Here is a 24,381-nt window from a genome sequence, read left to right on the forward strand (position 1 = left end):
TTATTGTATTTCTAGTAGTTGACTCTTCTTACGCCTGGCCTGTTTCACTCACTCACATGCTGGCTTGACCCCTGCGGGCACTGGGACTGCATCCTGAAGTTTAAATCGGGGAGAGAGATGGGGTTATACATACACACACATCTACCTCCCTGTCATCTGCATGGTATTCCATGTGATTTCATATGTTTGCAAATTGAAGGAGAATCAGAAACGTGTTCACATACTGTGGTGTCTCTGCCTTCCCAAGAAACCGGAAATTTGGGACTTAAAACAGAAACTCCTTTGTAAAGCAACTATCATTGTTGTCTAGCGGTTGGGTCCTGTCCGACTCTTTCCCTACCCCACGGTCTATAGCCCACCAGGCTCCTCCATCCATGAGATTTCCCAGGCAAGAATACTGGAATGAGTTGCAATTTCCTTCTCCTGGGGATCTTCCCAACTCAGGGATCAAACCCACATCTCCTGCCATGGCAGGCGGGTTCTTTACCACTGAGCCACCTGTGAACCCCAAAGCAACTATACTTCAATAAAAATTAGTAAAAACAAAAGCAGATGATGATGAAAAGCAAAATACAATAGAAAATCCAAAAATAAATAACATAGGCTTTCAAAGACTAAGTTGAAGTTTGGAGGCTTTTTTTAAACCTTTATTTGAAAGAATTTCAAATGCATAGAAAAGTTAAAGAAATAAAAAGTGCATGAAGAACAGTTAATTCCCTTTTGACAGATTTTCATACTGTTTTATCATTTGTTTGTTCTCTTCCCCCATCCCTCTCTCTCTTTCTCGTGTGCGTGTGTGCATGTGTGTGTACACTTCCTGTGTGTATAAGTGTCTTGTTTATCATTATCTGTATATGTGGATAAACATATGTACATAGTTCTTTTCTGAACCGTTTGAGAGGAAGTTACACCTTATTTATCTCTAAATACTTTTGGGAGTATTTTTAAGGAGAAGAATATTCTTGGCCATAACCATGATTTAGTTACCAATTCCAGTAAATTGAACATTGATGCAATATTTTTATCTAGTTTAGCAATCATACTCCAATTCATCAGCTGACCAAATCACTTTTCCTTTGGGGCATTTTTCCCTTGGAGGGTTGTCATATAGATGCGCCTGAAACTAACACAACATTGTGAATTAACTATACTTCAATTTTTAACAAATCATCCTAAGCAACAAAAATTTATTAACTCAAAAAATATATATATAGATACAGATCAATGCAAAGAAATAGAGCAAAACAATGGAATGGGAAAGACTAGAGATCTTTTCAAGAAAATTAGAGATACCAAGGGAATATTTCATGCAAAGCTGAGCACAATAAAGAACAGAAATGGTATGGACCTAACAGAAGCAGAAGATATTAAGAAGAGGTGGCAAGAATACACAGAAGAACTATACAAAAAAGATCTTCACAACCCAGATAATCACGATGGTGTGATCACTCACCTAGAGCCAGACATCCTGGAATGTGAAGTCAAGAGGGCCTTAGGAAGCATCACTACAAACAAAGCTAGTGGAGGTGATGGAATTCCAGTGGAGCTATTTCGAATCCTGAAAGATGATGCTGTGAAAGTGCTGCACTCAATATGCCAGCAAATTTGGAAAACTCCACAGTGGCCACAGGACTGGAAAAGGTCAGTTTTCATTCCAGTCCCAAAGGAAGGCAATGCCAAAGAATGCTCAAACTACCGCACAATTGCACTCATCTCACAAGCTAGTAAAGTAATGCTCAAAATTCTCCAAGCCAGGCTTCAGCAATAGGTGAACCATGAACTTCCAGATATTCAAGCTGGATTTAGAAAAGGCAGAGGAACCAGAGATCAAATTGCCAACATCTGTTGGATCATTGAAAAAGTAAGAGAGTTCCAGAGAAACATCTACTTCTGCTTTATTGACTATGCCAAAGCCTTTGACTATGTGGATCACAACAAACTGTGGAAAATTCTTAAAGAGATCGGAATAGCAGACCACCTGACCTGCCCTCTGAGAAATCTGCGTGCAAGTCAAGAAGCAATAGTTAGAACTGGATATGGAACAACAGACTGGTTCCAAATCAGGTAAGGAGTACATCAAGGCTGTATATTGTCACCCTGCTTATTTAACTTATATGCAGAGTCTATCATGAGAAATGCTGGACTGGATGAAGCACAAGCTGGAATCAAAATTGCCGGGAGAAATATCAATAACCTCAGATATGCAGATGACACCACCCTTATGGCAGAAAGAAAAGAAGAACTAAAGAGCCTCGTGAAAGTGAAAGAGACGAGTGAAAAAGTTGGCTTAAAGCTCAACATTCAGAAAACTAAGATTATGGCATCTGGTCCCATCACTTCATGGCAAATAGATGGGGAAACAGTGGAAACAGTGACAGACTTTATTTTGGGGGGGCTCCAAAATCACTGCAGATGGTGACTGCAGCCATGAAATTAAAAGACACTACTCCTTGGAAGAAAAGTTATGAGCAACCTAGACAGCATATTAAAAAGCAGAGACATTACTTTGCCAACAAAGGTCCACCTAGTCAAAGCTATGGTTTTTCCAGTAGTCAGGTATGGATGTGAGAGTTGGACTATAAAGAAAGCTGAGGGCCAAAGAATTGATGCTTTTGAACTGTGGTGTTGGAGAAGACTCTTGAGAGTCCCTTGGACTGCAAGAAGATCCAACCAATCCATTCTAAAGGAGATCATTCCTGAATATTCATTGGAAGGACTGATGCTGAAGTGGAAACTCCAATACTTTGGCCACCTGATGTGAAGAACTGACTCATTTGAAAAGAGCCTGATGCTGGGAAAGATTAAAGGCAGGAGGAGAAGGGAACGACGGAGGATGAGATGGTTGGATGGCATCACCAACTCAATGGATGTGAGTTTGAGGAAACTCTGGGAGTTGGTGATGGACAGGGAGGCCTGGCATGTTGCAGTTCATGGGGTCGCAGAGTTGGACACGACTGAGCGACTGAACTGAACTGAACAGGTATAAAGGTATAAAGTTAGAGATATGCGTTCTTAGTATCTATTAGTTGCTGGAATTAGTGACCCGAAATTGTGAATACTTTCCAGATTTGGCGGAATTAACCTGATTAGGGTACAATAATGTAGGGAAAGGCTTTGATACAAATTAAAGGAAGCTGATGGGAGAAGAGACCAGCCTCCAACTGGTCACCCTGTGTAGAGGACCCAGCCCCAGCTGGGGCCTGGATGGATGTCCTCAGACACAGGAATGACCCATGCTGGGCAGTTCCTGTCTTTATGAGGCTGACTGCAGGTCTGGCTGGGTCCAGCTGGGTCTGAGGCTCACTTCCTGGGAAGTGAGTCCGGTCACTTTCGGACTAGTTCACGGCAGAAGTCTTGGGAGGCCGGCTGCTGGTGTACCAGAGCAGAAGCTGACTCAGTATAAGAGGCGCGGTCCTGCAAACCCTGCCGGGAAACACCAGCCCCCAGGTTTTCAGTCAGTCAGCTGGGGCTCAGAATGATTAAATGGCCTGCCTGAGGCCACATAGCCAGGAAAGGATTCAGTCCTGGGTCCGCATGACTCCGAAGTCCATGTTCTTCTTCCTTTTCTAAGCAGCCACCACGCTTCTGTGAAGACCTGGGAGGCGTCTGTCTTAGAGCCCCGCTCATCAGTGTCAACTGTGGCTCCCTGCTGGTTAGCACACTGAGTATTAGGGAGGGGACCATAGAGTTCAGCCAGGGCTGCCTTCTGTTGGCTGGGCTATTCATGGGGCTGCTTTGCTTTGATTCAACTCCCAGGGTCCCCAGGTTCCTTCTTGACCTGTAGAGTGTCCTGGGACCAGGTGGCTTGACCAACACAGTCACTTGTATGACTGAGCCAAGACTGGAAGAAACTAACTTCTCCCTTAAGCGACCAGCCTTGTCCAGCCTCACTCATATACTGCTTCCCACACAGGAACAGAAGCTCTCCATGCCTCCCACAGCCTTGGGGACAAGCTATGTCTTCTATCAGTCAGCTTAGTTCAGTTCAGTCGCTGATTTGTGTCTGACTTTTTGTGATCCTGTGGACTGCAGCATGCCAGGCTTCCCTGTCCATCACCAACTCCCAGAGCTTGCTCAAACTCCTGTCCATCGAGTCGGTGATGCCATCCAACCATCTCATCCTCTGTCGTCCCCTTCTCCTCCTGCCTTCAATCTTTCCCGGCATGAGGGTCTTTTCCAATGAGTCAGTTCTCTGCATCAGGTGGCCAAAGTATTGGAGCTTCAGCCTCAGCATCAGTCCTTCCAATGAATATTCAGGACTGATTTCCTTTAGGATTGACTGGTTGGATCTCCTTGCAGTCCAAGGGACTCTCAAGAGTCTTCTCCAACACCACAGTTCAAAAGCATCAATTCTTCATGGTCCAACTCTGTTTTTTTATAAGATTTGCAATTCTAGTTTGCCCCGTAGTGTCTTTGCATCTGCAGAAAGACCCATTAGCAAAGGCGTGAAGGCTCTGGGCCGACTGCAGTGTTGGAATGGGTGGTAACAATTGCTTTCTGGTACAACTCCCTAACTAGGCAGGCTCTTTGAATAACCAGCGGCACCCTGTCTCTATAGCCAAATACAATTCTCTGTGTGTTTGATAAGCTATTATCCTTCACTGAATATTCACAACTCTTAAATTAGCCAAGACCCCCACTGTTTCTCAGGGAGAGAAAACTGGGTGAACTTTCAAATTTCTGTGCCCCTTCTGTGCCTTAGCAATGGCCCCAGGACGGCTATTGTCAGTTAAATCTGGAATGCAAGATCAATTATATTCTCCTATTTATATTTTCCAGTTTAAAAAATATTTCTTCAATTTATTTAAACTAAAATAAATAACCAATTCACCCATTTCTTCCACCTTGCCACCTCTCACCTCTTACAGCCATCAGCCTGTTTTCTATATGTTGTTTTTTGTCTTTTAGGTTCCACATATAAGAGAGAATATAGTATTTGTCTTTCTCTGCCTGACTTCACTTAGCATAGTAAATAGTAGTAAATAGTAAATGTCGCTCAGTCATGTCCGACTCTTTGCAACCCCATGGACTGTAGCCTACCAGGTTCCTCCGTCCATGGGATTTTCCAGGCAAGAATACTGGAGTGGGTTGCCATTTCCTTCTCCAGGAGATCTTCCCAACCCAGGGATCGAACCCAGGTCTCCCGATTTGTAGGCAGACGCTTTACCGTCTGAGCCACGGGGGAAGTCACTTAGCATAGTGCCCTCAAATTCATTTTGTTGCAAGTGGTAAGATTTTATTATTTTTTATGGCTGAATAATATTCCATTTTATATTTATGCCACAATTTCTTTATCTGGTCATCCACTGATGGCCACGTAGGTTGTTTCTATATCTTGGCTATTGTAAATGATGCTGCAGTGAACTTAGAGGTGCAGTTATCTTTTGAATTAGTGTTTTCATTTTCTTCATATAATACTCAGATTCTGATGGAATTCCTGGATCATATGGTAGTTCTATTTTTAATTTTTTTTTTTTTTTGAGAAATGAACATGGTGAGAGCACACATCATTTTCTTGTTTCTGATCCTAGAGGAAAAGCTTTTGGCTTTTCACCATTGACTTTTCACCATTGACTTTTCACCATTGACTTTTCACCATTGACTTTGATGTTAGCTATGTACTCCATATACGTGGCTTTTACTATGTTGAGGTGTGTTCCCTCCATACCTGCTATGTTGAGTATTTTTATCATAAATGGATGTTGAATCTTGTCAAATGCTTCTTCTGCATCTATTGAGATGATCATATGATTTTTAGCCTTCATGTTTTTAACATGGTGAATCATTGACTGATTATTGAGCCATCATTGCATCCCTGGAATAAATCCCACTTGATCATGCGGTGTGATCAAAGGTGTTGTTGAATTCTGTTTGCTAATATTCTTTGAAGAATTTTGTATCTAGGGTAGTCAGAGATATTGGCCTGTAATTTTCTTGTTTTGTGGCATCCTTTGTCAGGGTGACGGTGGCCTTGTAAAATACATTTGAAAGAGTTCCCCTCTCACTAATTTTTTGGAAGAGTTTGATAAAGATTGATCTTATAGTAACTGTTCTTTGAATGTTTGGTAGAATTCACCAGTGAAGCCATCTGGTCCTGGACTTTTGTTTGTTGAGAGATTTTTTGTTTGTTTTGCTGATTCAAACTCCTAATCTTCTTGCTAGCAATTGGTCTGTTTCATTTGAGATTTTCTATTTCATCATGATTCAAGCTTTGTAGATTGTATGTTTCTAGCCATTTATCCATTTCTTCTTCCAGTTTATCCATTCCATCTAGTTTGGCATATAATTGTCCGTAGTAGCCCCTTCTGATCCTTTATATTCTGTGGTATCAGCTGTAATATCTCCTCTTTTATTTCTGATTTGAGTCCTCTGTCTTTTTCTCTTGCTGAATCTAGCTAGAAGTTTGTCAATTTTGTTTATATTTTCTAAGAACCAGTTCTTAGTTTCATTGATCTTTTCTATTGTCTTTTCTGTCTTTATTTCATTTATTTGTGCTCTAATTTTTGTTTCTTCCTTCTTTCTACTAACTTTGGGCTTCATTTGTTCTTTTTACTTCTAGTTCCTTGGGGTGTACAGTTAGGTTGTTTGAGACTTTTCTTGTTTCTTGAGGTAAGCATTTATTGCTAAGAACTTCCCTCTCAGAACTGCTTTTACTGCATTTCATAAATTTTGGTATGTTTCACTTCCGTTTTCATTTCTCGCAAGGTGTTTTTGTTTCTCTTTTGATTTTTTTCTTTGACTCATTGGTCATTTGTAACTTGTTTAATCTCCACATTTGTGAGTCCTCCAGTTTTCTTCATGTAATTAATTTCTAGTTTCATACCACCATGACTGAAAAAAATGTTTAATATGACTTCAGTCCTCTTATATTTGTTAAAATTTGTTTTACAGTCCAATATATGATTTATCTTGGAAAACATTTACTGATTTTCTGGGCAGATGACCTGTCCATTAATGTAAACAGAGTATTAAAGTCCCTTCCTTTTATTGTATTGTTGTCTGTTTCTCCCTTTGAAAGTGAAAGTGGAAAGTGAAGATGAAAATTGAAGTCCCTCAGTCGTGTTAGACTCTTTGCGACCCATGGCCTGTAGCCCACCAGGCTTCTTGGTCCCTGGGATTTTCCAGGGAAGAATACTGGAGTGGGTTACCATTTCCTTCTCCAGGAGATCTTCCCGACCCAGGGATTGAACCTGGGTCTCCTGCATTGTAGGCAGACACTTTACCGTCTGAGCCACCAGAGAACACCCTTTAGCTCTGTTAATATTTGCTTTGTATATGTTAGTGCTCCTATGTTGGGTGCATAAATATTTACAAATGTTATGTCCTCTTATTGGATTGACCCCTTCATTGTTATGGAATGCCTTTGTCTCTTATTACAGTCTTTGTTACAAAGCCTATTTTCTCTAAGTATAGCTACTCCAGCCATCTTTTAAGTGTCTATTTGCATGAATGTCTTTTTCCATTTCTTCCCTTTCAGTTTATGGTATATCTTTACATCTAATGTGTGTCTCCCTAAACCTAAATTACAGGTTTTTTTGGCATTCAAAGTGTACACACAAGGTCAACTACAGCCCTGACCCCCACCCCCACCACCCCGCCCCACCCCAGCTATGCACTGTGTCCATTCTTCTTCAGGACTCTTCTGCAGTGAGGCCAAAGTTCAAGCAGGCGGTCTGTCCAGGCTAGCGCTTCCTCTTGCACTTGGCCTTGTGCAAACTTGGTCTTGGCCAAGGCCAGAAAAGTATGCAGCCGGACCTCAGTTCTTGCAACTTCCCCAACAGAGCTCACAGCCTCCAGTCCTAAGTCTAGAAATATCAAGGGTGTTGCCCGCGGCGCAACTTTTCAAAGCATCAGTTCCCTCCAAGCAACGTTTATTAAGGGTATCGAACAGCTGGGTGGGGCGGGGCCAGGGGGTGCTAACCTCAGGCTCTATACACGTATGTACAGGTTTAGGGGCTGGGGGTGAGGAGAGCATCAAATGGAGGCGGCCTCAGACGGCAGAGGCCAGCTTCCGCTTGGTGCTCTCGCTGCAGCGGTGCAGGATGAGGTCTGCGCTGGGCCTGGGGGGCACGGCCGGCTGCGGCTTGGGGCGCTCGGTCTTGGGTTGCTGCTGCTCCCCTGCGGATGGACAGCACCAGGTGAGGCCCGCCCCGCCTGCTCGGCCCCGCCTCGCTTCACTTTTCGGGCCCCACCCTCATGGCCCCGCCTCCACCGCCCGGCCCCTCCCCAGACCCCGCCTCCATCACACAGCTCCGCCTCCATCGCCCGATCCCGCCCCAGGCCCCGCCTCCACCGCCCCGCCCGGCCCCCAGCCCCCGGCCCGCACTCACTCAGGGCGCTCCTGGAGCGCTGTGGCTCCGGCCGCTGGTGGCGGCGCTGCTGCATAAAACGGACGCTGTTGCGCCGATAGGTGTCCTGGCTGAGGCGCTTCCGTGACCGCTGGTGGATGCTGTGAGCATTGCGGATGGACGACCTGGATCCAGCAGGAGGGGGACTTTGGTTAGCGGCCCGCGTACGCACCCTTGCCGCAGCCCTACCCGAGGGGACTCTCATGGCCAACCCTGGGGTCCAACGACTAGGCCGAGGAAGAGCAGCCGGTGGAGGGAGTCCTGCCCAGCCCCGATTGGCATGAAGGCCACTGCCCCTCCGCGACACGGACCCCCTGCCCTGACTCAGCGCCCAGGCCCATTTCTCACCCGCCTTTCCCCGCCCGCCTTCAGCCTACTCCCTCCGCTGGAAGCTCTCCAGCCTGCCCCAACCCTCAGGAGCCGTCCCAAGGACGGTGGGCATCGGTGCCCCCACTTGATCTCACACCCCTGCTTCCCTGCTGCCCTTGTGCCGGCCCCACAGTGTGGGAGGGCACTCCAGCCTTCGCTCAGGGAGAGGGCTGGCGCCCCGTCTCCCTCGCCCTAGCACTGTCAACCTAGGGCCTGGACCCACAGAGGGAAGCCGCAGTGCACCCTCCTCAGCCCCGCCCAGCCTACCCCCCTGCCCCGGGACCCTTGCTCACCTGCGGGGTGGCGCCCCCCGGCTCTTGATCTGGCTTTTGGCCTGGGCTACGTCCTGCCCTGCCTTCTGCAGGTACATGGATGGAAAGTAACCTGTGACGTCTTCTTTCCTGTAACAGAGGCAGCCCCTGAGGTCTGGGCAGTCGTGGCGGGGGGTGGAGCCTCAGACATGGGGTCAAGGGTCCCTTAGGGTCATCTGGGGTCAAGGCAACTGAGAGGTTGCAAACACAGCAGCCAACACCAGCCCCTGCACCTGTGTGCCTCAGTTTCCTCATGGGTGTGACACAGGCCTTCCTAGTTGTGACGCTGAGAAGAGAAGCAAATTAGCAGATCCAGCTCTCCCAGAACAGGTGTTTGCTAGGAAACCTCTGCAATCTTGTATTTGTCAGTTTTTTCTCTTATATAAGGTGATGGTCTCCTGTGTCCTAGGAAATCTTTGCCCACTTCCAAGTCGACAAGTTCCCTTATGCTTTCTTCCAAAAGCTTCTTAGTTCGGGGTTTTGTGCTTGGTAAAACCTGCGATCCATCCCAAATAAAGGTGTATGGTGTGAGGCAGGGTCAAGGTTCATTTCCCACCACTCCTCCCAGGGATATCCAGTTGTTCCAGCACCATTTGTTGAGAAGATTTTTCTTCCCATTCCTACTACTATGTTTGAGAGTAAAAAAAACAAACAAACAAACAGTAGCCTTTGCATGCTACAGACTTCACTCAGTAAAACTCATTCTTCTTGGCTGGTGGGAAAATCACAAATATTGTCTCAGGATTGCATGATGGGGGTTCACTGAATTTGAGTTTAAAAACTAATTCACTTTGCTGTGCAGCAGAAACTAACACAACATTGTAAAACAACTTTCACCAATAAAAATAAATAAAAGTTGGAGAAATCCTATCTCAAAGTCTTCAGTGGAGGGCCACACCAATGGGGGGTGTTGTGGCCACAAGCCCATGGGGGTCATAGATGGGCGCTGTGACTCCAGGCTTGGCAATCATGTTTAAGACCCCAGGACTCTGCTTTCCCCAGCATCAGGAAAAACTAGTATTCTTACATTCATTTGAAGGAATGAACAGATGAAAATTACAATGAAGGACTTAAGAGGAAAAGGGATTACAGGGTCTGCTCCAGCAGCTGTCAAATATAATAATTCATTCAGGGACTTCTTCTGGTGGTCTAGTGGTTAAGAATCTACTTGCCAATGCAAGGGACACGGGTTCTATCCCTGATCCGCCACTAAAGCACTACTAATGCCTGAGCACCTGGAACCCGTGCTCTGCAACAAGAAGCCACCGCAAGGAGAAGCCCATACACCACAACCAAGAGTAGCCCTGGCTTACCGCAGCTAGAGAAAGCCTGCATGCAGCAACAAAGAGCAGCCAAAAGTAAGTAAGTAATAAATCTTTATAAAATAGTATTGTGTTTTTAAAAAAATGTTAATTAATACAATTAATTGTGTTGCTGGAGAATGAATAGATGGACTGGTCAGGGGACATGACCCCAAGTCACAAAGGAAAGAAGTGCCCACTCAGACAAGAACGAACCCCGCGATACAAGCAGGCTGGGGTGGAAGCAGTCTGCTTCCAAAATGGAAACAGCCCAGAGAGAGACAGTGGCGTGGCCTACCCAGAGTCACACAGTCAGGTCAGCAATGAGCCCACACAGGTCCAGCCTTGGGCCAGGCTGACTCTCAGGACAGGTGCAGTGGGGGTGAGAGGGAGGGCACGACTCTCCTACCTGATGACCCACCAGCCATCCAGGAGCTTATGAATGACCTCAATGGCTTCACCCTCCTCCAAGGATATCTCATCCTCCAGTACAGCAGTGTAGGCTTTGATGGTGATGTAGGGCTCACCTGGAGGGGGAGGGGCATAGTGAGAAGGTCCACCCAGCACATGGCTCCCCGCCCTTCCCCTCCTCTTTGGGCCTGGGGCTTCCTCCAGCTGGAGCTCAGGACACCATCTCCTCCAGTTCTCCCCACTCCTCCTGGGGGCACCCTGGACTTCTGTCCTCTGCCTGCTCTATTCAGGGGAGCTCGCCCACTCCCATCCACCACAATCCACACCAGAGGCTAGGAGCTCCCATGACCCCAGAGACCTGGCCAGCCACCTACACACAAGGAGTGGCCAGTCAGGAAGTGGGGAGGAAGAATACTCGTCCAGTGGCACTTGAGCCATCATTCCAGCCCACTGTTCACATGTGGGGCTGCCAGCCCTGTATACACGTCTTGCATACACACAAAACTTGTATACACAGTTTTTAAAGAGAAGCCACAAATCCACATAAAATTGTAAACTCTTTCTATTAATATTTGAAGATATGGGCAACCAAAACTTTTTAAATCAAACCCCACATGGGCCCCCTCCAACCCAGAGGCTGCCCATTTTCCCATTCTAGTCAGCCACGATACCACCACCTCCAGGCAGCCCGCCTTCCTGAGCCTCAGGTTAGCTCATGGTACCGCTTCCCACTGGACCCGGCCCCAGGCTGGCAGCCACCACGTGTCCCAGATTGACCTCATCACCCTCTCTCCTCTATTCTACCTCCTGGTTCCCCCGGCCTGACCAAAGGCACCACCTCCTACCCCAACCTAGACTCTGGGGTGTCAGCCCTGCCTCCGTCTCTGCCCAAGCCCTCAGTCATGTCTGACCCCAAAGCAGTCACTCTGGCTCCTCAATATTCCTGAGCCCCTCCTGCCCCTCCTCCCACCCCTGCAGCTGGGGAGGGCAACAGGTACCTGCATAGTTGGGTTCTGGGTCCTCGGCTTCATCAGGACTGTCCAGAGGCTCCAAGTAGGACGCTGGGACCCAGCCACGCTTTGTCTTCATTTGGCAGAACCACCAGCCTGTGCCAGGGATATGGGGCAGTAAGTCTGGGCGGGTCTGGGAGCCTCCCTCAGCCATCACCGGGTGGGGAGGGGTGAGGACAGTCAGACGCAGACAGACATCCAATTCTCGCATTCAGACTGATTGTGTGTGTGTGTGTTCAGTCGCTCAGTGGTGTCCAACCCTTTGCGACCCCCTGGACTGTAGCCTGCCAGGCTCCTCTGCCCATGGAATATTCCAGGCAAGGATACTGGAGCGGGTTGCCAATTCCTACTCCAGGGGATCTTCCCGACCCAGGGATTGAACCCGCATCTCTTGCATCTCCTGCATTGGCAGGCAGATTCTTTACCACTGCGCCACCTGGGAAGCCTGTCACCTTCACCACATTCCATGCCAAAATTACACACACCGGTACAGAGAGGACCACAGAACTACAGCTCAGAATCCACTTCATAGGTGTGATGAGAAGTTCGCCTGCCCACCCGGCTGTATCCCGCAGAGATGCTCCGTCACGGCCCCGAATGTGTGCAGATCCCCAGAGCCGCCAGGGGGCGCACTCTCAGAGAGAAGGTGATGCCCCCCCTGTCCCACCAGCTACCCCCGCTCCGCCCAGTGTGGGGAGGACAGTCAGGGCCCCTGAAGGAGCCGGAGCCCCTCTGTGGGCCAGGCGGGGAGGAGGCCCAGGGCTGCTCTCTGCGGGGGGCAGAGCCTTGGTGGGGGCTTGTGGCCGGGGGCCCGGGCACCAAGGGAGGGAGGTCTAGGCAGGGTGAGAAGGCTGACCGCTCTCGTTCTTCTCCACGACGTCCACCACGTCGCCCGTGGCCAGAGCCATTTGGGAACTCGAGCCCTTTCGTAGTCAGCGATGGCGCGGTACGTCTGCAGGATGATGGGGCCCGTGATGTCTGGGCAGAGGGAGGGCAGGGTGAGTGGACACGGTGGGCGCCTCCTCCCGGCTCTCCCCTGCGGGCCCTGCGTGGATCACCAGGACAGGAACTTATGTCCTGTCCCCACCCAGCTCCAGACAGGCCGGGGGTGGTCACGCCCTGTGTACTGGAAAGCAGCGGAGACAAGCTAGGCTTCGCAGCCCTGCACCTATTCAGCACCTTCTGTGTGCCAGACACTGGCCGCAGGCTTTACACACGCTCTCTCTCATTTGATGAGGTTTGCAAGCAGCCTTTCTCAACATTAATGTGCACAGGGACTTCCCTCCTGGTCCAGTGGCTAAGACTCAATGCTCTCAACACTGGGTCCCTGGGTTTGATCCCTGATCAGGGCACTAGATCCCACATGCTGCAGCTAAGGGTTTGCATGCCTCTACTGTGCTGCCAAATAAATACATATTTTTTAAAAACCTTTAATGTGCAAACAAATCACCCAGGGATCTGGCTGAAAGACAAGCACTGATTCCATAGGTCTCGGGTAGGACCTGAGGGTCTGTATTTCTAACCAGCCCCCAGATGATGCTGCAGCTGCCTTTTAAGCACTGACTTGTATCCACCCCTGCCACGAAATTCGTATATTGAAGTGCTAATCCCCAGTACTGTAGAATCTGAGTGTATTGGGGCCACTAAAAGCCACTTTTGCCCCCAAATCTGATCATTCATTCAGCCAGAACATTCCCTGGCTGTCGGAAGCCAGGGTCTGTGCTTGGCGCTGCAGCCACAGAGGCGAGCTCCCAAAACTCCAACTTTTTTTTTTTTTTTTTTTTTTTAACTTTTTAGCCATGCCCCACAGCACGTGGGATCTTAGTGCCCCAACCAGGGTTCGAACCCACACTCCCTGCATTGGAAGTGCAGAGTCTTAGCCACCAGACACCAGGGAAGTCCCAGGACCCCAACTCTTTAGTGCAGCCGCCAAGATCCTTCACAGCTGTTCTCACCTCCTGCTCTTTTCCCTGCATACCCCAAGCTCAGGGTCCCTGATCGTGTCAACAGTCCCTGAGGGTGGCCACACTGGGCTGCCCCCAGCCTCTTACCCGCAGCGTTGTTCTTGCCATCTTTGGGCATCAGGTATGTCTCTGGCTTTTTCACCCTGCAGCAGAGAACAGTCTGGGTTAGACCACTGGGCTTCCCCCTGGGATGCTCAGGACAGACCTACAGAAGAACTTCCCAAGACAGTTCCCAAAAGGGACGTGAGAAATGGGGGCCACTGCAGAAAGAAGGTAGAGGCTGGACTGGGAGGAAGGGGCTTTGAAGAAAGAAGGAGCTGCTCAGAGCCTGAGGGGGTTGCCCAGCTTCCTGCAGACCCAAAGGAGAAGGCTTGTAGGCCAGCTCCCTCCTGCTGGAGCCTCGAGAGAGAAGCCAACAGGGGTGGGCACCCTGTCCTGCAGGGGCTGAGGGGAGCTGCCCTGCCTGGGACCAGGGTTGTGTTCAGGGGTGCATAAGCACTAGCTGGAGCGCTGCTGTCTGTCTATGGCAAACCCTGTCCTCCAGGCATCCCCTAGCACTCAGTACCAGTGAGGGACAGAGAGAGGGACATTCTGCAGCACATTCCCCTGAGATCTCACTCAGCTTCTCTGATGCCGTCCATGCAGGGCCCTGTGTCCAGGAGACCCCTAGGGCGAGGGCAGGCAGAGAATGAGGTGGCAAAGCAGAGGAGGGGCCTGAGACACACTCAGGAATGAACAGAGGCCACTGAGCCCCATATCCTCTCGGGGGCTCCTTACTTCCCAGTTTATAAGCACTCTCCCGGGCACCCACTACTGCATTTGGCCCTCACCACTGGGTCACGGTTGGGGAAGCTGCTTTCAGAAGGCTCCAGGTCCCATAGCCAGGCAGACCCAGGACAAGGACTGAGGACCTAGGACCCCCAGCCTGGAGTGCCTCCTCCACCCCACCCCCAGCATCCTGAGGCTCAGAGGGGTGCAGGTAGAAACCTGGCAGGGATGCTGGGGACGTCCTCCTTCGCTTTCTCACTGTGTGACTTTGGGCAAGTTGCTTGCCCTCTCTGATCCTCAGGCTCTTCCTGTGTAACATGGGGAAAGCCCTGCCCTCTCCAAGTTGAGCCAACCACCCCTTCCCTCTCCCACCACTCACTGGCTGTCTGTGGGGAGCTTGAGGTCGTCGGGGCGCACCTTGAAGAAGTTGAGGAGGTGCGGGCAGCGGGAGATCTTGACAGGCAGGCTCATGAGCGTGCTGCAGTACTCGGTAAGAGTGCCCTGGCGGCTCTCGGCCACCCGCTGCCCATCATACCACCGCGGGGCTGGCAGGACCAGGGAAGGACACCAGAGGACCAGTGAGCATACTTGCAAGGTCAAGTCCGGAGACGGTGGGAGTGGAGGGGACAGTCAGAGGGCAGATGAGGGGATCTGGGGCAGGGGAGCCCACCCAGCTGACTCAGCCCCACTCCTCACCTGGCAGGTGCGGGATGATCCTATTCTCTGGGTTGATGTCCCCCGCCTCAATAGGAAACATCTCCTTTAAGATTTTCTAGACAGAAAAGCAGACACGGAAGAATCTGTTTTATTAGAGCATTGTAAAGGCACAGAATTGGACACGACCTAAATACTTTCCAATCGCTGGGGCTAGAAGCTGCAGTCCAAAGAGTCGGACGGAACTCAGCGACTGAACAACAAGAAAGAAGCTTCTGGTGGCATCCTGGGTTCTTCTTTCTCTCCTGCCTCACAGCAACCCACCAGCCAATCCTTTCGGCTCTGCTCCCCAAATCTGTTCAGAATCTGATCCTTCTCACTGTGCCCGCTTCCGCCTGGTTTGATTATTACAACCGTCTTAGGTCACTGCCCCCTCTCTCCTGGTCTGTCCTCAATCCACCATCCAAAGGCATCCTCTTAAAACCCAGGTTGTATCCTGTCTCTCCTCTCCTCCCTCCCTCCCTCCCTCCCTCAGAACCTCCCTGCCTCTCAACTCACTCAGAATGGAAACAAAAGCTGTGTTATTTCCGCGGTGCTGGTGACCTGGCTCTGCCTGCCTTGCTCAAACTTCTGCCACCACTCTGCCCCTGTTCCCTCTGCCCCAGCCACCCTTGGAAGCTCCAGGTCCACTCCTGCCCCGGGGCCTTTGCATGTGTTATCCCCATTCTTCCCCCCCCCATCCCCCAATAGCTCATTCTCTCACTCTCTCCCTCTTTCTCCTTCTTCAAGTCCTTGCTCAGCTATCTCCCCCTCACAAGGCCTCCTTCCTGACAATTGCCCCTCCTCCCATCCTTCCCACCTCCCCTCCCTGCTCTGTTATGCTCCTTCTAAGGACCATCTAACACACTGTAGAAATTACTTATTTTGTTTGTTTGTTTGTCTGTTATCCTGACTTCACTGGAACATAAGGTTTACAAGGATTTGCACCTGTTTCTTATAGCTTTCAGCAGCATTGCCTACTGATCAAGAAGAATGTGCCTGGCACTTGGTAGGTGCTCAATAAATAGTGGTTGGATGAATGAATGAGTCCGCCGGGTAATAAAAGGGGCTTATCCTGGGACTTCAATGGCAGTCCAGTGGCCAAGACTCCATGCTACCACTACCAGGAACATGGGTTGAATCCCCCAACAGGGAACTAAGATCCTGCGTGCCACGTGGCATGGCCAAAAAGTTAAAAAAAAAAAGCAAGGGGGAGTTGCTAATCCTACAATAGAACAATTTAAATAGGTGAGATGAAGCCGCACGATGTATCATCATGGACTGGTCTCAAAATTGTAAGCTAGTGACAGTGATAAGATGGAGAAACAGGCGAAAGGCACGCTGATGGCATTTACTCACACCTCAGAAAGTGCACGCTCCACGCTGCTGTGTGCTGTTCCTGGGCTCTGTGTGTGTGTGTGTGTGTGTGTGTGTGTGGCCACGTAGGGTAGGAGCTAGTATGGGCTATGAGATGAAGGGAGGCTTCCACTGCTTTTGTACTTTTAATTGGAGGAGAATTGCTTTACAATATTGAGTAGGTTTCTGCTGCACAACAACACGAATCAGTCATAATTACATATGAACTGTGCTGTGCTTAGTCGCTCAGTCAGGTCCGACTCTTTGCGACCCCATGAACTGCAGCCTTCCAGCCTCCTCTGTCCCTGGGGATTCTCCAGACAGGACTACTGGAGTGGGTTGCCATTTCCTTCACCAGGGGATCTTCCCAACCCAGGGATTGAACCCCAGTCTCCTGTATTGCAGGCAGATTCTTTACTGACTAAGCCACCAGGGAAGCCCAAGAATAGTGGAGTGAGTAGCCTATCCCTTCTCCGGGGGATCTTCCCAACCCAGGAATTGAACCGGGGTCTCCTGCATTGCAGGTGGATTCTTTACCAGCTGACCTGCCAGAAAAGCCCAGAATTGTATGTATATATTTAAATATATATATATATATATATATATATATATATATATATATCCCCTCCCTCTTGAGCCACCCCATCTCCTTTATCTAAAAGCCTTGTGCAAACAGCCCAGTGACATCAGCTGTGATTCCAGGTGCTGGTGTACAAGGCTGGATATAGTTTTTCTTCGCATTTATCTGCATTTCACTTTAAATAATTCAAATAAGAGAAGTGCTTTTGTGGCCCCTCCATTCATCTGACCTGTCTTAGACCAGGACCCAGCAGCCAAGCTCCACACACCGTGACCCCCGATAAGCTCCCCCCAGTTTTGTCCAAACAGCCTCTGGTGATGGGAACTCTGGGGGATTCTCCCATGTAAACCCTGGTGATAACAGGCACCCACAAAGCAAGGAGACCAGGTTCCACGGGTGTCAGGATTATCCACCCTCCTTCCGGTCCACCAGGGTCTTCGTCAGGCCAGGGACCGTGGGTGAAAGAGCGAGCGCCCGGGCTGACCCCGCGGTGGTGACACCCGCCAGGCTGCCCCCTGCGGGGACAGAGCGAGCAGGGGGACCCTTGAGGCAGCCCCCTTGAGTTCGTGCGCTGTGGATGCAGTCTTGGTTTGGGAAGATGAGAATGTTTAGAAGTGGAAGGTGGTGATGGTAGCGTGACAGCGAACACGCTTCAGGCCACTGGCTTGTACACGTAAAGCAGGTAAAATGGTAAGTGTGTGTCACGTGTATTTTCACAATAAAAACTACCTTAAGTGTTTTCTTTAAATTAAAAAAATGTAAGGCCGACAACAGTGTGAGTCAACTATACCTCAATTAAAAAAAATGCCCCCTTAAGTGTGGGCTGGGAGGGGAGGGGGTTTCCGAGTTTCCGTCCTCGAAGGCAGAGCTGGGGCTGCGTGGTGTCGCCCCTTACCCCCACCCCACACACACAGGGCACTCACGTGGAATTCGTAGATCTCGGTGAAGCGCCGATAGACCACCTTCTCAGACAGGTCCTGCCATTTCACCAGGAACATGTAGACCTGGGGGGCGGCAGGAGCAGGGACCTTGTTCAAGCACGCATCTGGGCAGCCCCCGCCCACGGTGGAAACCCGCAGGGCTGGGGGTGGGAGGGAGAGCGCTATTCGGGGTAACCTGGGCCGTAGAAAGAGCACCAAGTTCACGGACCCCAGGGCAAATTAACTCTCAGATTAACTCAGACTCCTCTCCATAAACTAGAGGTAAAGTAGGACCTCGCCGCTCGGGCTGCTCTGAGAATTAACAGGAGGTAAGATACAGAAAGGGCTGGGCTCAGATAGCAAAACACAGCACAACACAGTAAGATGTTGTGTGGCTGGATTTATATGAAGTGTCCAGGGAGTTCCCTGGGGATCCAGAGGCTGGGACTCTGCACTTTTACTGTTGACGGCCCGGGTTCAGTCCTAGGTCAGGGAAATGAGATCCCACAAGCCAAGGGCGCAGCCACAAAATAAAAAAGAAAAGGAAAGAAAGAGATGTCCAGAAGAGACAGATTTATTGAAACAGAAAGTAGATTTGTGGTTGCCAGTGGCTGGGCGGGGTTGGGGTAGAGGGGCTGAGGCTTGACTGGAGATAGGATTTCTTTGGGGTGATGAAAAAAACAGATTGTAGTCATGATTGTGCAACTCTGTGAATGTGCTGAAAACCACTGAATTGTGCAATTCACATGAGTTTATCATATGGCATAAGAACTGTGGTGGTTTAGTCTCTAAGTCGCGTACGACTCTTGTGACCCCATGGATTGTAGCCCGCCAGGCTCCTGTGTCCATGGGAGATTTCAGGCGAGAATACTGGAGTGGGTTGCCATTTCGTTCTCCAATATCCAAAAAAAGCCATTATATAAAACAAAAAACAAACACTCAATATGGAAAAATAAGCCTGTAAAAACAGTTTAGAGAACACCACTCAGCCACACAAAAGAACAGATAACTGATATTTGCAACCATGTGGATGAATCTTAAAAGCACTGTGCTGAATGCAAGAAGTCGGGCATGAAAGGCTACATACCGTTCCATGTCTGTGAGATTCTAGAGTGACCTCAACTAATTCAATGTGGAAAAAGATACCTCAAATAGTTGCTTCTAGGGGCTGGGAAGGAATGACTGGGACATGAGGCGGAGTGAAGGTCACGGTCAACATTTCGATGAGAGTTTGGGTTCTGTAGGGACTCTCAGCGTCAAAACTCAGTAAATGTATCTCTAAGATTTGTGGGTTTCATTCTACACAAATTTTACATCAAAAGAGAAAAAACTATAAGCAAATGCTTAACTCTGGCTGTGATATGCATGCTGAAATATTCAGGGCAAAGTGTACTGATATTTGTGATTTGCCTTGAAGTGCATCAAAAATAGGATAGATTGATGGGTTGATGGATGGTTTGCATCATAAAACACGTGCTACAGGTAACGTTAATGGAAGAATCTAGACAGTGAGCATATGACTGGTTAGATTTTTTGGTTTTGTTCTGCTGTGAAATCTTTTCAATTTCTCTCCATATTTAAAGTTTCTCAGAATAAAATATTGGGGAATCAAAAGAATAGCTACCACTGGGGAAGATTAAATACTCTAAAAAGTTAGATAGTTGTGAGAGTCGAACAGCTTATAACATACCAAAAATCACAGTGCACTTTAAATGGGTGAACTTGCTAATATTTTACGTATTTACAAATAAAGTTAAACCAACAAGGGTTTTTTAACTTTAAAGTGGAAAACAAACAAAACCAAATGAACTTAACAGTATATAAAATGGGTAATAATCTAAATTTTTTTTAATGGAAAAGACTCCAAGTAGCTTTTAGTTACAGCGCTGGCACTGTTCTCAGTCCAAAAGGACAAAAACAACTGCAGAGAAAACTTAACTGAGACTGATTAGGTTAGGAGGTTTATTGTTAATAGTGGTGTGGGTGTAGTGACTTAATAGGTTAGTAGTAGGTTTATTGTTGACAGCCATGTGGGTGTAGTTACTCTGAAACAAATTTATGTTTACTTTAGAACTGAGCAGAGGAGTGATACACTAATCTTGGAACCCACTGTTCCCACAGTGAGAGGAAGGAGCTACAGATATAAAATGGTGAGAGGCAAGAACAAGACGACATGGCCATTTCCCCCAGTCTGTCCACTGAAAAGGCAGTCACGAGCCATGACACCTCAGTGGCAAGGAGCACACCTAGCTTCCAGATTTCGTGTTCTAATATCACTCTCACTAAAGAACCAGGGTTCTTCACTGAAATAGTTGAGTCCAGGCCTAGGGCTGAAAGAGTCCAGGGTAAGCTGGACCACCTTGTGCCATAAGAATGAATTCTGGTGCCCTCTCCAAAAAAAAAAGGTGCTCAAAGAATGACATGATATATCCCAAAAGAGCACAGAAGCCAACCCGAAGGAGCTCCCAGTCACCAAATCTGGAACATTCTGAGCATCAAAGTAAGTAATGATGGTAATGGACTCTGACCCACTGAATCCATGGATCCATCTGGACATAAACAAGGAAGAAGGGAAGACACTTAAAGGAAAATGTTAACTAATGCATGCAGAAGGACCATAGAGTTTAAAAATCATTATTTGGCAATCATGATAGTCATTTGATGCAAGCAAGAGTCATCCAGTTTCTGTAAGGCACAGGATACTCACATAGCTTTCCGTAACCTCCCCCACGGGTTCGTTATTAATTTTGTTGCCTGTTGTAGTCACTAAGTCTTGTTCAACTCTCCTGCGACCTCAATGACTACAGCCCACCGGGCTCCTCTGTCCATGGAATTCTCCAGGCAAGAATACTGGGGTGGGTTGCCATTTCCTTCTCCAGGGGATCTCTTCCAGACCCAGGGATGAAGCCCTCATCTCCTGCATTGGCAGGTGGATTCTTTACCACTGAGCCACCAGGGAAACCCAGTTATGAATTACAAAGGGGGAAACAGTAGCTTTACAGCAGAGAAACTTGGAAGACACACTTGGGATTTAGTGATCAAACATCACTAATATAGGAATAAATAAAAATCACCTGTCAGCTGATGGGATCAAAGAGAAGAACAGAGAGTCACTTCCCGGGTGTCCTTGAATTATTGTGATCTAAAGCGAAAAGTGAAAGTCGCTCAACCATGTCTGACTCTTCACAACCCCAGGGACTATACAGTCCATGGAATTCTCCAGGACAGAATCCTGGAGTAGGCAGCCTTTCCCTTCTCCAGGGGATCTTCCTAAGCCAGAGATCAAACCCAGGTCTCCTGTATTGCTGGTGGATTCTTTACCAGCTGAGCCACACAGGAAGCTCAAGAAGACTGGAATGGGTAGCCTGTTCCTTCTCCAGCAGATCTTCCCAACCCAGGATTCGAACCAGGGTCTCTTGCATTGCAGGCAGATTCTTGACCATCTGAGCTGTCAGGGAAGCCACTGGGATCTAAGGAAGTATCAAACCTGTGTCTCCCGCATTGCAGGAGGATTCTTTACTCGCTGAGCCATTGGAAAGTCCCTAAGAAGTATCAGAAACACGGAAATTGAGGGGCGTTCTACAAAATAACTGGTCCCATCTCTTCAAAAAGTCAAAATTGAAAAGAACAAAGACTGATTAAGACCGATCCGGGTTAGAGAACACCAAAGAGATGTGGCAACTCGGATACATAGGATAACCTGGATTGGATCCTGGGCCTGAAAAAAACGTCCCTGCCGAGGGACAAGTAGGACGATTGCTGAAATCCTAATCCAGTCTGAGGGACGGATGACAGTGTTTTATCAAGGTTAATTTCCTCATTTCGACACCTTTGGTTATGTAAGAGAGACTTCTTGGTTTTAAGAAATACACACTTGTAATATTTAGGGGGTAAAGAAGCACAATGTCTCCAAATAACTGTCAAACGATTCAGAATATATGTATTCAGAGGGAAAGGGAGGGAGGGACAAAGGAACAGAGAGAGAGACACACAGAAAATGCGGATGAAGCAATATTGGAGTAATTGGCATTTTCCGGGGACAACATTTCTGTAAATCTGAAATTATTTCAACATTAAAAGGTAAAAAAAGACGAAAGGTCTCCGCATATACTCTGAATGCAGCCCACGTGCCAGTTTATAAGGTGGATGCCTCTCTGGTCTTCTGCTGGGTTTGGAGACCCCATGATGGATGGGGTGGCCGGGTCTGAGCCAACACTTCCCCAGATCCCCGGGGGCAGGAAGGGGGATTCTTCCAGTCCCTGTGGTGGTGCTACCCTACAGGAGGGGCCCCAACTCTGATGCAACTGATCACCACCAGTGCGCCCTCCCAGGAACCCCTCCCGGAGGGGCTGGCAGAGACACGTGCCAGCGGGGAGAGCAGGGAGTGGGGCGGGGGCGGGAGGGCATCATCTGAAGGGCTCACATGGACTGCGGCCCCGGATGGGCAGCCTGAGGCCCGGGGACCCGGAGCCTCGGCCACGACCCTGCACCCTCTCCCCGGGCTGTGCGGGGACCCGCACATGCGCCCCCCACCCACCCCCAGGCCTGTCCCCGCGCCTGGCGCTCCCAGCCGGCAGGTACTCACGTAGTGCTGGCTGGGGACGAAGCGCTTCTCGAAGCCCAGGAGGGCAATGTGGCGGATGAAGTGGTCCCCCATGGCTCGGCTGCACACGGCACCCTCTCCTCCAGGGTGCTCAGGGGTTGGGACTTAAATTGGCTGGAAAGAGGAAGTCGCCTCTGTTGCGGAGGGAGGGTGGCGGGGTGGAGGAGGTGGCAAGAGGGTGCAGGGAGCGTGCAGAGAGGGCTCCGCTTCTTCTTTCGTTTTCTGGGATTCCTGGGGCCCCCGTGGTGGGACGTGGGCGGCCACATGCACACAGGTGTGCAGGGACACTCTGGCCCCTGTCCTCCCCATGGCCTCTAGGTGGGGTGCCCGACTCCTGGCTCTCTCTTCCTGGCTCCTCTGCGCCAGCCACGTTGGCTTATCTGCTCTGGGAACTCCCCCAGCACTCACACCTCAGGGCCTGTGCACGCCCGTTCCACCTGGCCCATCTCCACAGAAATGTAACTCCCACCCTCACTGTCTGCAGGTTTCTTCTCTGAGAAAGGGCACCTCCTCCGAGAGGTCTTCCTTGACAACCTCACATAAAATAACAACACTTCATGGGCCCCTACTCCTCTTTCCTTTTTTTTTTTTTTTCCAGAGCACTGACCACTGTTTTATTTTATTTTTATAATGTCTTTCCCGAACAGATTGTGAGCCCGTGAGAGAAGGCTCTGGCCTGTTTTGACATGGGCTCTGGCCCCAGTGCCCCAGAGCTGGTGCCTGGCATGCAGTGGGCCTTCTGCAAGTATTCAAATAGTAACTGCATTGCTCATGGAGTTATGAGCACACTCCAGGGGAGTGTGTGCAAGCCTCCCGTGCCCACCCTGAGTGAGTGTGACAGAACCGTGGAGGGTGGGCAGACTAAGACCCGAGTTCAAATCCTGGTGAAAGGGACCCCATCTCTGCTGAGAATGGGGAGAAGGGGATATGGGATGCAGGGGTGAGGGAGGAGCAGCTTGCTGGGAGAGGATGGGCTGTTGTTCAGTCGCTCAGTCGTGTCCGACTCTTTGGGACCCCATGGACGGCAGCACGCCAGGCTTCCTTGTCCTTCACCGCCTCTCAGGATTTGCTCAAACTCATGCCCATTGAGTTGATGATGCCAAAGCCTGCGGTGCTTGGCCAGGGAGACACGGGGTTCCGGGAGCTCAGAGGTTATAGGGCTGGTTCAAGGTCACAGAGCAAGTGGCCTTAGACCCCGGAAATTTGACTGCAGGTTCAGGTGGGCAGGTCACTTTGTGGCCCAGACTCTCAGATTCCAAGAGGGAGAGATGGTGGCCAAGGCCATCGGCGCCAGGAGCACTCTGAGAGCCACGGGTCCCCTGGGAACACCAGGGACAAGGCTTGACGTTTGGCAGGGGGTGTTATCTTGGAAGCTTGGGGTCCATTTCTTTCCTCTGCTATGGAAGAGTTGCTCGGCAGGTCCCCTCTAGACACTGCTGCTCCCCCGTCACCCCGAGGTCACCAGCCCTGGGTGTGACCAGTCTTGCCAGTCCTTGCTCTGGTCATTTCCACTTACACAGCTGGGATCTTCCTGCACAGAAGGGTGCACGGCTCAGCGATGGGAAAGAACTGTCCCACACAATACAGGTGAACCTTCCAGGCACAATGTGGGGATTGAGAAGCGGACAAAATGCCCCTCCTGCAGGATGCCATTGACCCCAAGCTCCAAACCTGCCCAGGCCAGTCAGTGGGGTTGGAAGCCAGGGTGACCTCCAGGGGCAGGGGCGGGGGCCGGCAGTGAGCGGAG

General features: G+C 49.4%; 1 protein-coding gene across 1 annotated transcript; it reads right to left on the reverse strand.

Annotated features, from left to right (window-relative positions):
- Window positions 1–7,592: 7,592 nt before the first annotated feature.
- On the reverse strand, window positions 7,593–22,706 carry NCF1 (neutrophil cytosolic factor 1). Its single transcript, NM_174119.5, is given in 12 exon segments — window positions 7,593–8,118; window positions 8,331–8,473; window positions 9,011–9,118; window positions 10,739–10,856; window positions 11,739–11,846; window positions 12,607–12,676; window positions 12,679–12,728; window positions 13,802–13,857; window positions 14,862–15,027; window positions 15,179–15,254; window positions 18,035–18,115; window positions 22,617–22,706. Coding segments are annotated over 12 exon segments (1,176 nt in total). The 5' UTR covers window positions 22,689–22,706; the 3' UTR covers window positions 7,593–7,990.
- Window positions 22,707–24,381: the final 1,675 nt, after the last annotated feature.

The sequence above is a fragment of the Bos taurus genome, chromosome 25 (genome assembly GCF_002263795.3).
Source record: "Bos taurus isolate L1 Dominette 01449 registration number 42190680 breed Hereford chromosome 25, ARS-UCD2.0, whole genome shotgun sequence".
NCBI classification, from domain to species: Eukaryota; Metazoa; Chordata; class Mammalia; order Artiodactyla; family Bovidae; genus Bos; species Bos taurus.